This window comes from Oryza brachyantha, chromosome 3 (genome assembly GCF_000231095.2).
Source record: "Oryza brachyantha chromosome 3, ObraRS2, whole genome shotgun sequence".
In the NCBI taxonomy this organism is placed as follows: Eukaryota; Viridiplantae; Streptophyta; class Magnoliopsida; order Poales; family Poaceae; genus Oryza; species Oryza brachyantha.
The window spans coordinates 4,172,274-4,185,030 of record NC_023165.2 but is presented as its reverse complement, the minus strand read 5'-3'; the positions used below and the strand labels follow the sequence as shown (position 1 = coordinate 4,185,030).

General features: G+C 43.7%; 3 protein-coding genes across 3 annotated transcripts; all 3 read right to left on the bottom strand.

Moving 5' to 3' along the window:
* Positions 1-2,280: 2,280 nt before the first annotated feature.
* LOC102714546 (cytochrome b561 and DOMON domain-containing protein At5g48750-like) lies at positions 2,281-3,049 on the bottom strand. The gene has a single exon (XM_040522804.1). It carries the CDS (start codon positions 2,975-2,977, stop codon positions 2,363-2,365), a length of 615 nt encoding a protein of 204 aa, XP_040378738.1. The 5' UTR covers positions 2,978-3,049; the 3' UTR covers positions 2,281-2,362.
* A 5,854-nt stretch (positions 3,050-8,903) lies between these two features.
* On the bottom strand, positions 8,904-9,626 carry LOC102714276 (cytochrome b561 and DOMON domain-containing protein At5g48750-like). Its single transcript, XM_040521560.1, has one exon. The coding sequence runs from the start codon at positions 9,624-9,626 to the stop codon at positions 9,024-9,026; it is 603 nt and encodes a 200-aa protein (XP_040377494.1). The 3' UTR covers positions 8,904-9,023.
* Positions 9,627-11,831: 2,205 nt separating this feature from the next.
* Positions 11,832-12,440, bottom strand: LOC121054003 (cytochrome b561 and DOMON domain-containing protein At5g35735-like). The gene has a single exon (XM_040522826.1). The coding sequence runs from the start codon at positions 12,438-12,440 to the stop codon at positions 11,832-11,834; it is 609 nt and encodes a 202-aa protein (XP_040378760.1).
* Between the last annotated feature and the right edge of the window lie 317 nt (positions 12,441-12,757).

Here is a 12,757-nt window from a genome sequence, read left to right as displayed (position 1 = left end):
ATATTTCTTCTAAATTATTTTACCCACATAATTTACAACAAAATGGAGAAATACTAATATTGCAAACAAAATCATGTGATAATCTTGTAGATTTATTCACAAAGTCTCTACCAACAACATTATTCCGCAAATATGTTCATGGAATAGGTATGAGACAACTTAAGGATTTGCAATAACTAAATTATATATATACATATAATATAATCTAACGGTATATCATGTAATTCTCCACATTTACTAAAAACTAAGTTTTTAGGGGGAGACTTTATACTATATAGTTTCTTTTACAGGAATCGTATGAAGACAATTCAACTACAAATTACAAGGTTCAATTGATCAAGGGGGAGTGTTGCAAACAGAAATTTACATGATCAATTAGTTTAGTAATTTGTAATTAGTAGAATAATTAATAGACATTGTACAGGGGCAACCGACATTGCAAGGGACGTGTCCGTACGGTCGTACGGACATGGATCCCATCCCTTGGTCCCCTATATATACATGTACTATTACCATCAGTAAAGAACACTGTTTTTATTCCTTTCACTTTCACCATTTTTCATTCACAACAGAGATCTCGCGTGATGCGGCCAAACTGACGCAGCACGCGATGCTGAGACGTTCGTTTTACGCGGAATCGTCGCGTCGTTTTGCCTTCGGTTGTGAGACGGGAACCTCGATCTGAATAATATCATGTTCTGATTCACACCGCTCGTCCAAGTCCACATTTCGATGCTTCGAGGCGGCGATGCGGGAGGGGAGCCGACTGATGCTTTGACTTGCTCACACGGATAAGCAACGGTGTTGGCGGCTTGGCGCTGCAACTCTGCGAAGAGCACCAGATAACAACTATATTTAATTGGAAGATGATTCTCTTTATCGTATTTTATTTTGCAGCTTTTGATTTTATATTTTTAGCTTTTGATTTTTAGCGTATATAAAAATTTACATACATTTTTTAATTTATCAATATATGTTTTATTTATGCTCGTAAAGTAAAAGAGATGGGGGCTAAACGAGAATGTACGTCGTCGTATGAGCTCAGGGCTTTGCAAACCCATCGGCAAAATCAGGCCGTCCCTCGCTGATTGAAGTGAGAAATATAGGCATTTCGTCCGGCCCAATTTGTCTGCATAGGCCTGTCTAGCCCATTCCCACGCTACCTCAAATTGGCCCATTCTAGGGGCTGAAGTTTACTTGGGCCGTTTCTACATCACAAGGCCCATATAAGTCGGCCTGCCACATACCTCCGCAGGTCACGGAATAAGTTCATCTGAGGTTACGTGCATATAGCTGCATTCGGGAAGGGTAGGTATAAGTTAACTTAACTGGCACAGAAAACGTAGTAATAAATTAGTATATAATTAATTAATTATTTATTATTAAAAAATATAAAATAGATTAATATGATTTTTAAAACAACTTCTGTATAGAAAATTTCTGTAAAAAAATACACCGTTTAGCAGTTTGAAAAACGTGCGCGCGAAAAACGAGAGGGGCTAAGTTAACTTGTTGCCCTGGCGAACACGGAGAGCGGATCTCTCAATTATTAAAACCAGTGGAAAATTAGTTTTAAGATGGTTTGGACTGTAGTTACAGCTGACGTGGCCCCTACATAAATAATTTCTCTCGGTCTTCATTTGACATAGCATATGAAGCAAAATTTAATAATTAAAAATAAAACAAAATATGTGGGGCCAAGTACAGCTGTGAGGGAGAGAGAAGGCAGCGCTGACTCGCCGTAGAGATAGAGAGGAGCATGGGACCCACTGACATGCGGGTCCCACTGTTTTTGTTTAAATAGTATGGAGACCTCACATTTTTAAAATTTTTATTTTTTATATTTTGCTTTTAGTGTCATATATATCACTATCATGCAGGACGATGACTAATTCAAACCAGTCACGTAGACACCACGTCAACCAAAACCACCATCTAAATCACTGAGTGATTTTGCTCGCATCGACTTGACAATTAAAGGACTTGTTATATCTAGTATTGCGGATCAATACGAAAATCGAACTCGCAACTTAATCTCCAGTTCACCACGCTCTCTCAGTCTCTCTCTCCCGAGTCCTTTTCGCGGGAAGAGCACACCACATTCTAGCTGAACCATGGACTCATGGAGGCATCACCGCATCAGGCATGGACGCCCTCGACACCTGCGGCATCGTCGCCTTCACCCTCCGGCAGCGAGGAGAACGGTTAAGTTCTTGCCAAATTCAATCAGGTCACTTATCTGATTGTTCTTGCCGTGGAGAGAGATAATTAAGACTGCTTTATTCCAGAATCAATCCAGACATACAATGCAAACTGAACACTGATACTGACACTGACACTGACGTATCTGATTACATGCAGATTACGGCGTCGTGGAGTTGGAGGCCCCGATGGTCTCGCCGGCCAAGAAGTCGAGCTTCTGCACGCTCTGCATGTTCTGCCCCGACGTCGCGTGCTTCCTGATCGCCCCCGTGCTGCCCGGCCCGGCCTGCCACACCGTGTTCTGCACCGTGGAGTTCATCGGCAGCGCCACCGTCGCGTAGATCGTGTACGCGCCGTCCACGTACTCGGCGGCGGGAGGCACCGGCACGTCGAACTTGAGGCTCCCGTTCGTCAGGCTGGGCCTGTAGCTCTCCAGGACGGTGGTGAGGACGGCCACGGCGCCGGCGCCGGCGCCGTCCTGCGAGGCGATGAATACGCCGGCGCCGACCATGCCGGCGCTCTGGTTGCCGTTGATCCCCCAGGCCACCCAGCCGCCGCTGCTCTGCGGCGCGCGGAACGCGACGTCGGCGGTGCCGTTCCGCGGGTGGTACGTCCAGTACAGGCTGGCGCCGAGCACCGGCAGGGAGGTGCACCGCTGGAACGACCGCCCCGGCGGGAGCTTGCCGGAACAGCAGCCCTCTGTGGTCGCCGCGGCGGCCGCGAACAGGAGCACCGCCACGAGTGGGAGCCACGCCGAGTGGCCTCGCCGCGCCATGGCAAGCTGAACTACCGCTGAAGCTGCGTCGCTTTTGCCTTTTGCGAACGGCACGAGCAGTCGAGCCTTCGACTAGAACTGACCGGTGAAAGCGTGCATAGGTTGGGGGTAGTATATATAAGGTTTGATTGAATCCACGTCATTACCAACGTGTCATATTAGAAAAAGTCAATACAAAAGGTTAGCTCAGTTGCTGGAGTCCCAGAGGTGGACATGAAGGAGAACTACATGTCTAAAGAAATACGGGGTAATATGGTCAGTTCAAATAAAAGGGTGATTGTTTGGTATTTTCATGAAAAAAGTCAAACGATATATTTGTAAAAAAATAATTTATGAATAAAATTTATATATATATTCTTTGTGATATAAAAATCAATGATGAAAAATAAATTCAGTGAAAAACCCTAAAATCAGCTCTAAATTTAAGATTATAAATTTAAATTTTAGCTTATACGTATAAATAGTAGTGAAAAGACGTGGATGAAAGTTAGCTCAGTTGCTAGTGTTAATCGTTCAAATTATGTTGGAAAAGTTGGCGTATGGGTGTAACTAAGCTTTGATGTAATTAAAATGGTCAGCTATTTTTTTTTCAGGCTAGCTTCAACTTGGTTGGGGCCTTATAATTATCTGATAATTTACTCAAATTCTACAGCCGTATCGTACATTTCATGAATTTCGAATCCGAAGGCACACGTTCTCTTGATTGCTACGTACTATACGAATTTGTTGTGAAACATGATGGTTCCCTAATCTTTTCTTTTATGCTTATACTTACAAGATAAATTTTAATTTTCTACCTTTAAATTTAAAGTTGATTAAGGATTTTTATCGTAATTTATTTCAATCATTGTTTTTATCATGGAGAACACGATATAAAAATTTTATTCACAAATAATAAACTATTTTTCTCATACATATATATCGTTTCTTTTTTTAAAAAAAATAAAAAAGATGGCCTCCGGCGACTTCCTCTTGAATCCCGATAGTTGACCGCACACATATTTTTTTCTCCTCATCGAAGCACCCCGTGCACGTTGACCTATATCTCACTTTGATTTCTGCTATATATATATTTATGTGTCAGAGTCGATCGATATGTCATGCATGGGCTCAAGGCAAGCATGCATGAAGCATGCATATCAATGGCGAGGCTGCATCCTGCAACATCCACATTGAGAAAAAGTCATAATCGCAACATTGCATTCACAATTACAAGTTTACAACTCGCAAAGCGTCACACTTAACGTAGACGGCCAAAAAAGACGAGAGCAAATTAAAAAATGGTATTGACAAATATTTAAGTATAAAAAATATCATTGACGAATGCAAGTTCTAAGAAATGTCATCGTACAAATAAATTTGTCTGAGAAATTCTATTGACGTTAGCTTTTCATCCATTCTTTATTGTTAATTACACTGTTCATAATATAGCACTTAATAGAAAAAATTTACGGAACTCTAACGGCAATGGCATTTTTTAGACAAATTCATTTGTATGATGATATTTTATAGAACTCACGCTCATCGATGGTATTTATTAGAATTAAATGTTTGTCAGTGACATTTGTTAGATTTTCTCAAAAAACAAACTGTAATCGTAACACTGTATTCACAATTACAACTTTGCAAAATGTACATTGAACATAGACTACTAACAACAGAGACCGAGTGCAAAAAAACACACAAAGAGCAATCAGACGTACGTCTTTCTTAAAATAGAGATTGCGAGCGCCTCTAATTTGGATATGCTAATTGAGATGCCGGTAACTTGTGGTTATTGTATTGGAGTGTTTTGAGTCCTCGTTTCATCCTGATTTTTCTTTCATCATTTTTTAAGATCACATGCACGAAACGAGGATAATTAAAATCCAATTCCGTATAGAATTGGCGGTAGGCAAAATTGCCACAGGACATATACTCATTCCGTTAAAAACAAATCCTTGCTATGTCCAGATTTGTGGTTAGGAATGGTATGTTTTAATGGAGGGTGCAATAATTTTGCGCCATCTGTAGTGGGAAGCTTCAAAAACATGTCTTCTCTGAGCGATGCTAAGTTTGGTAGTAGAGATTTGCTCCGGTCTAATAAAAAATATCTTGAGGTATCAAATTATTTCCCACCAGATCTAGCTGAGTAGTATATGAGCTGTTAGATCTCACGCTCAGAAATGATTTAGTACTGTAAGATACTGGTATCTCAAGGTACTTTTTGTTAGACTGAAGCAAATCTCTTTGCAGTAATATGCTGTATAAGATATCATAGCTATTATTTTGATATTTTCATCTTAATTAAACAAATAAAATTTTAGAAATGATATGCTCTTACCCCTATGGCCCTATGAAAGGTTGCTTGCTTGATCGGCCGATCCGATTAAATTTTCGTTCCAAATTTCAAGAATTAAAATATTGTGGTAGGGCGATAAAATGTAAATTCACAATGTTTTAAAAGAAAATGACAAAAATTTTAAAAAATGAAGCATGCATTAGACTTATGGTGGTCGGTCTATATATCTAGCCTAAGAGCAAGTTTAATCCTACCTCAATTTTTTATTTGACTTTTAGATTTTTTTAGTCATTCATCTTATTTAAACAATTACATAATTATTATTTATTTATTATGATTTGTTTGATCACAAAAGTTATTTTAATCATGATTTTTAATTTTATTTGCGTAAGAAATTAAAGAAGACGAGTGATAAGCGGCATCAAATATAAAAAACAGAGGAGTAATAGAGCTATTTGCAAGCAACAATCATATAATATATTAGCTATAGTGTTGGCTCAACTATTTATTTCATATTTCTTTTACTTATATATTTAATACATTTATTTTGAAGCATATTCAAGCTAGATGTTTTATGTGAACCAACACTTTTTTTTTTGTTTTTGTTGTATGTCTCCGCTATATGTGTTTATAGATAACTTGTACTCTATTTCATATTATAATGCTTTCGAGCTTTTTCTATCATCCATAAATAGCAATCCTATATCAACTCTCATATTATATATGTAATTTTTTTTAACATCCATAAAAATTTACATAAGACAAATTAAGAAAATCAAACCGGAGATTAGCTATTACTACCTCTGTTTTGTTTTATAATATAAGATGTTTAACTTTTTTGGTTGCAACATTTGACCATTCGTCTTATTCAAAAATTTAGTATAAATATAAAAAATGACAAGTCATGCTTAAAGTTATTTTGATAATAAAGTGATTCGCAAGCAAAAGAAATAATATTACTATAATTTTTTGAATAAGACAAATGGTCAAACGTTGCATAAAAAAAATTAAACATCTTATGTTATAAAATGGAGGGAGTATTAGATAAAGTAAAATAATTGATGTGAACTTGCTCTAAAAATTACCACGTCAAAATTATGCTTACGTGAAGGAGAGTAAAATGATGTAGTATTATACGAATTAGCTCTATATTAATTCTTAGTAACATAATCTTTTTTAAGTTAACGGCTAACCCTTGTGTTGACCTTGCTATAAGAGCAAGTATAATAGCAGGCTATAGACCAGCTATAAACATATTTTAAAGAGATAAGAGGGGAGGGAGAAGAGAATTGGACTACTAATTTGTAACCAGCTGCACACGGGCTCCAAGACAAAATGTGTGTATAACATGTGGCACCATGTATTGATATTTTGTAGATAACTATTGTATGAATTGACTATTAAATTAACTATAGATGAATTGAGCTAATAGTTGACTATACTATTGAACTTGCTCTAAACCTCGCTCCCTTGAGAGTGGGGCCCACCAAGACATGACGGATTGGATTGCTGCCGATCCAATCCGAACTGCCCACAGCCCACGAAACAACACAGATAGGCCTTGTTTCACCGCGTGGCTCATCCAAGGGCAGCCCGTCGTCACGATTCGGAGTGGGTCTGGAGAATGTTTATTTTTAAACTTGTAAAATTCATTTAAAAACGTTCCATGACAGTATTGACTCTAATTTTTATCCAATTTCGCTGACGTGGAGTCTGATGGACCCACATGGCAGGTTTTTTTTATTTTTTAAATCATTTCTTCGTTCCTTTCTCCTTATTTTCCTTTCCTCTCGGAGAGGATGGCCTCCCTCCAGTGATGCTGCGACGATGAGTCGACGACGACGACCTCCCTCCGACGAGCTTTCTCCGCCCTTCCTCCAGCGATGTTTTGCCGCCCCCGTGCAGCTATCTCCCCGGCAACGAAGTGCGCACGCGAGAGGACGACTGGACGAGGGCCTCTCCGGGCAAAAACGGCGCCGTCCTGTCACGGCGGTAGTGGTGGCCGCGCATGTAGTTCTCGATGTAGTTGTCGCACTTGCGGAGCGCCCTCGTGAACCCCCTCAGTCCCTCACATTATTCGCCTCCATGCTGAGTCGCTAGCTGTCGCAATAGTCATCTTCACCGATAGGGATCCCGTCCGCCGCTCACGGCATGACGATCTGCCTCAGCTTTTCGATGAACGAAAGTGCCGATGTTAGCTTTGGCCAAGGATCAAATGCACGTGAGCAACACACTCACAAAGCAACAAGCACACACACTAACTCTCTGGAGATAAATACACAGAAGTGCACACACAAGTTTCTCTCGGCAACGAATGCCTATACTCTTCTTTATCTGTGACTCACACACTTACAGACTGATGATGATTACATGGCTTATGTAGCCTCGCGTACATGCACACACAGCTAACAGCCCGGCCGGGTCGCACACACGACTACGAGCCACTCACTCACACGATCTGCGCATACGCAAAGAATCGCTCCTCCGAGCTGACTAAACCATGCAGCAACGTGCTCCACTAATCTTGCATGCAGCTAACTAATTTGCCACTAATCCTTTTTATTCCCTTGACTTGTTCAGTTGCTAGCTAGCTGTGCTGCAACACATGCATCTTCCGATCACTAGCACTGAGTAACTCTACATGCAAAGCTTGGACGAACCGTTGTTTACATGAACACATGCATTTATTCAGTAGATCAACATAATCATATCACGTGCCTATCTACATGCAACTCATGCAAGACTAAAACAATATGCAAGTCTGGATTAATGCTAGCAGCCGACACATCGCCGTCGTTGTCACCTCTCCACCCGTAGCAGTGGCGGCTAGCACGACCACGGCCAAGAAGCAGTAGACAAGCTAGGAGCCTCACGTGGAAGAGTCAGTTGGCCATCGCCGTTTGTCTGTCACCAACTTTCACTCACGCTGCAGAAGTGCAGTGCAGATGACTAGCATGCATTCAGCTGAAGAGTGGTCAGTCCGCCGGCCGTTGCCTCCCGCCCGCCATCCGCACCTCGGCCCGCGCCGCCAAATGCGTCCCAGCCGCCCACGAGCTAGAAGCACGGGAGATAAGCAGAGAAGAATGAAAGAAGAGAGAGAGAGAGAGAGGAGAGCAAGGGAGTGAAGAAAGAGAAAGGAAGGAAAAAAAGGTGGAAAAGAAAATTCTGACGTGTAGGACCCACTATACGCCACGGCAGCGAAACCAGTCAAAAATTTAGTTAATACTGTCGAAGGACCTTTTTTAAACAGTTTATACGAGTTTAGAGATACACATTTCTGTTTTGGGGTTAAGGGACCTCAGATAGACTCGACGTTAAATTAAGGGATCTTTAGTGAACTTATTCCATTTGGGTGTGCTTAGCGAGCGATCCAATCTGCATTATTATGATGGGCCGAATCTTACGGCCATGCTAGGGTTTACTGGGTTTACTAGGCCCGCCTCTTCATCCGCGACCGAGATAAATACGGCCCACGACATGCACGTCGTCGTCAGGATCTCCGGCCATCGCCATTTCTGACGCCATCCGCTCCACCAGACGCGCAATGAAGCCGCCGCCGCCACCGGAATGGACGTCGGGCGGATGAATCGGTCCAAATTCTGGCTAGGAATTGTGTGCTGGCCATGGAGGAAGAATCAGGGAGAAGCTGCTTCGTTCAATCAAGAATCCAGACATACAAATGCAAATAACGCACTGACACTGACTTGTCTGAAAATAATTACTATGAAATTACAGTATCTGAAAGTAATTATGTAGTGGTCGTGATTACGGCGTCGTGGAGTTGGAGGCCCCGATGGTCTCGCCGGACAAGAAGTCGAGGCTCTGCATGCTCTGGACGTTCTGCCCCGACGTCGCGTGCCCCCCGATCGCCCCCGTGCTGCCCGGCCCGGCCTGCCACACCATGCTCTGCACCGTGGAGTTCATCGGCAGCGCCACCGTCGCGTAGATCGTGTACGCGCCGCCGACGTACTCGGCGGCGGGCGGGACTGGCACGTCGAACCCGAGGCTGCCGTTGGTCAGGCTGGGGCTGTAGCTCTCCAGGACGGTGGTGAGGGCGGCCACGGCGCCGGCGCCGTCCTGCGAGGCGATGAACACGCCGCTGCCAACCATGCCGGAGCTCTGGCTGTTGATCCCCCAGGCCACCCAGCCGCCGCTGCTCTGCGGCGCGCGGTACGCGATGTCCGCGGTGCCGTTCCCCGGGTGGTACGTCCAGTAAACGCTGGCGCCGAGCACCGGCAGGGAGCTGCACCGCCGGAACGACCGGCCCGGCGGGAACTTGCCGGAGCGGCAGTCGGTGGCAGCTTCTGCGGCGGCCAACAGAAGCACGGCCACGAGTGGGAGCCACGCCGAATGACCTCGCCGCGCCATGGCAAGTTCAACTGGAGCTCGTACCCCTTGCTGATTCCTAATGCTGTGGGAGGTGAAAGCTTCAATGGGATTGGGGATATTTGTAATGCTGGCATTAATTGTTCAGTTTTTTTGTCCATCTTTTGATTTATTGAAATGAAAGAAACAGGCGAAACAACGTATTTAAAAAATAATTTATTAATAAAATTTATATATGTCTAGTGATATAAAAACAAGGCTGAAAAATAAACTGCGATGACATAACTTCAGAATCAAATTAAAATTTAGAGTTAAAATTTTAAATTTACTTCAAGTATAAGCGAAAATATAAGAGTGTATATTGGCATAGCTGCGTACAGCGTACGGGTAGAACTAAGCCTTGCTTTAATTAACATGGCCAATTATCTCGCATTTTTTTGAAGGTTTCAACTAGGTTAGAAGCTCGTAAATGTCGGATAATTTATTTCTACTGCCTTACCTTACGTTTCATCTCGAAGGAGACGTCGATCGCTACGTATTACGGACTTGTTCCAACGTTGCTGCAAACTTATAATAAAACATGACGGTGATTTCGCCACGATCGTATATTCCCTAGTCGAGTACCCGGGGCTCGTTGACCCAACTCGAGACGAACTTGTCATGGATTTTGGAATGAGATCGTGTAACAAAAAGTATCTTGAAGTATCGGTAACTCACGATATCAAATTGTTTCGGATCGTTGAATCTAACCATGCTCATTCTACTCAACTAGATCTAATGATAAAAAATAATTTAGTACCATGAGATACCGATATTTTGAAATACTTTTTATTGGACCGGAGCAAATATCTTTTTTAGACTGGTTTAGAATAGGCTCATGGAGGACACTGTCTCGTTAATTGGAAACGGGTGTGCTCACCAAAAGACATGGAGGAGAGGGCTTGGAATTGCTGATTTCGAACGGTTCGGTCAAACTTTACGACAGACTCTGGTTTGAATGAAGTGGCCCTCCTCTAGAGCATCCTTGCTCAAGCATCTGAGGGCCGGTTTCGACTTCCTAGTCTTTCTCATCTCCTGGCAGTTATGGAAGGAGCATAACCACAGAGTTTTTGACTCGGTGTTGTCTTTTGTCCAAGAGGTGTTAGAGTCTGTCCGCTTGAAAGGCCAACTCTGGTCGTCAACCAGCGTCGCTTCCTTTGGAGACCTTTTAGGACCGTAGTGTAGAGTGGTTGTGTGCCTCCTCTCTCTCCTAGAAGCTGGTCCTCTTCATTACTTGCCTGGTTAGCTAGACGGCCACTGGGCCTGGCCGGCATTTTTTATTTTGGGTCCTCGTTTTAGGCCTGTCTGACCTATGACGTCTTTTTTTTCAAACATTTTCCTGCTAATATTCTAACGTGCAAATCTTTTGCGCGTTCGAGAAAAAAAAGCTAAACCATGTGTTGGAACACTAGTTCCTTGATTGATAAAGATTTGTTCAGGGCTGACACTTCGATCACAATTGGAAATGGAACGTTGGGCAAAATTTTGGCATGGTGGTAGGAGATAAACGAATTACAGTTGTGTTTGGCACCCCCTCTAACTTATCAATGGTTCTTTCATTTTTCGCACGAACGTTTTTTGACTGATAAATGGTGTATTTTTTTAAAAAAATCTATAGAAAAGTTGCTTTTTAAAAACCATATATATTTTATATTTTTATAATTAGTAATTAATTAATTATATACTAATCTATTACTACGCTTTTCATTTTAGAGAACTAACCCTCATCCACCTTATCTGAACGCGGCCTACGTCCTGAAGAATCAATGACCCAATGGTGGGAAAAGGGACAAGACAAGGTCACAAGGATGAAAACATAGATCAAAATAAATGAAGTCGGGTTTAATGTTGATTACGAGTGAGATTTTTGGAGTGAAAGGAATACTAGAGTTTTCAGGAATGAAGAACTCAGCCTAAGAGACCTAATCAATACGATAATGGGCAAAATTAAATTGTGGAGCATGCGTGGAGCCAAACATTTAGCGACAATATTTTGTTTTTTTTCTTTTCTGTAACTTGCCCCTGTACATATTCTGCTCTACTCAATGAACTTGAAGCCATCGTCTCAACTCGCGTCACAGGATTAAAAGGGAAAATGTCGTTTATTACTGATCGACTCAAACAGCCATGGCACTTTTATTTGGTAAAAACTGGCAGCAACAAGACCAGAAACATGCTGTACGACATGGCGATGGCGATGATATATAGCTAGAGGAAGTCCTGCCTCTTGGTGCTCATCAAGTTCGGCCCCGACGTCGGGTGCATCGCGATGGCGCCGCCCCTGACCGGCCCAGCCTGCCACACCGTGTTCTGCGTCGTCGAGTTGCCCGGCAGCGCCACCGTCGCGTAGATGGTGTACGCGCCGGCGGAGTACTCGGCGGCGGGCGGCGACGGCACGCCGAACCCCAGGGTCCCGTTCCTCAGGCTGGGGCTGTAGCTCTCCAGCACCGTGGTGAGGACGGACACGGCGCCGCCGCCGCCGCCGGCGGCCTGCTGCGAGGCGACGAACACGCTGCTGCCGGCTATGCCGGCGCCCTGGGTGTTGATCCCCCACGCGACCCAGCCGCCGCTGCCCTGCGGCGCGCGGAACGCGACGTCGGCGGTGCCGTTCCCCGGGTGGTACGTCCAGTGCAGGGTGGCGCCGAGCACCGGGAGGGCGCTGCACCGCCGGTACGACCGCCCCGCCTGGAACGTCGCGTTCGCCGCGCAGTCCAGCTGCTGGGCCGCCGACGTCGACGCCGCCGCGGCCGCGGACAGTAGCAGCACGGCCGCCGCGAGGAGACACGCCGGGTGACCATGTCCTAGCCGCCTCGCCATGGCAGGCAGTAGCTAGCTCTTCAAATTAATGACTCGCGGCGCAACTGCAACCGTGCAGCAAGCACACGCGGCGGTAGAGAGCGCGCGAAGGCGTGAAGGTGGCGATCGAGAAGGCGAGCCGGACTATATGTAACGTCGAGGGCGTGTGGTTGCAGTTGCACCGCACTGTCCTTTGAAGAGCTTGAGAGTTGAATTTCACAAAGATTGTTTGTTTTTTTAACGGAAAAAAGCCTAATGATATATTTATAAAAAATAATTTATGAATAATATATATATATATATATATATATATATATATATATATATATATATTCTTG

Coding starts and splice junctions, on each gene's coding strand:
- LOC102714546 (XM_040522804.1), bottom strand. CDS start 2,977: ATGGCGCGGCGAGGCCACTCGGCGTGGCTCCCACTCGTGGCGGTGCTC.
- LOC102714276 (XM_040521560.1), bottom strand. CDS start 9,626: ATGGCGCGGCGAGGTCATTCGGCGTGGCTCCCACTCGTGGCCGTGCTT.
- LOC121054003 (XM_040522826.1), bottom strand. CDS start 12,440: ATGGCGAGGCGGCTAGGACATGGTCACCCGGCGTGTCTCCTCGCGGCG.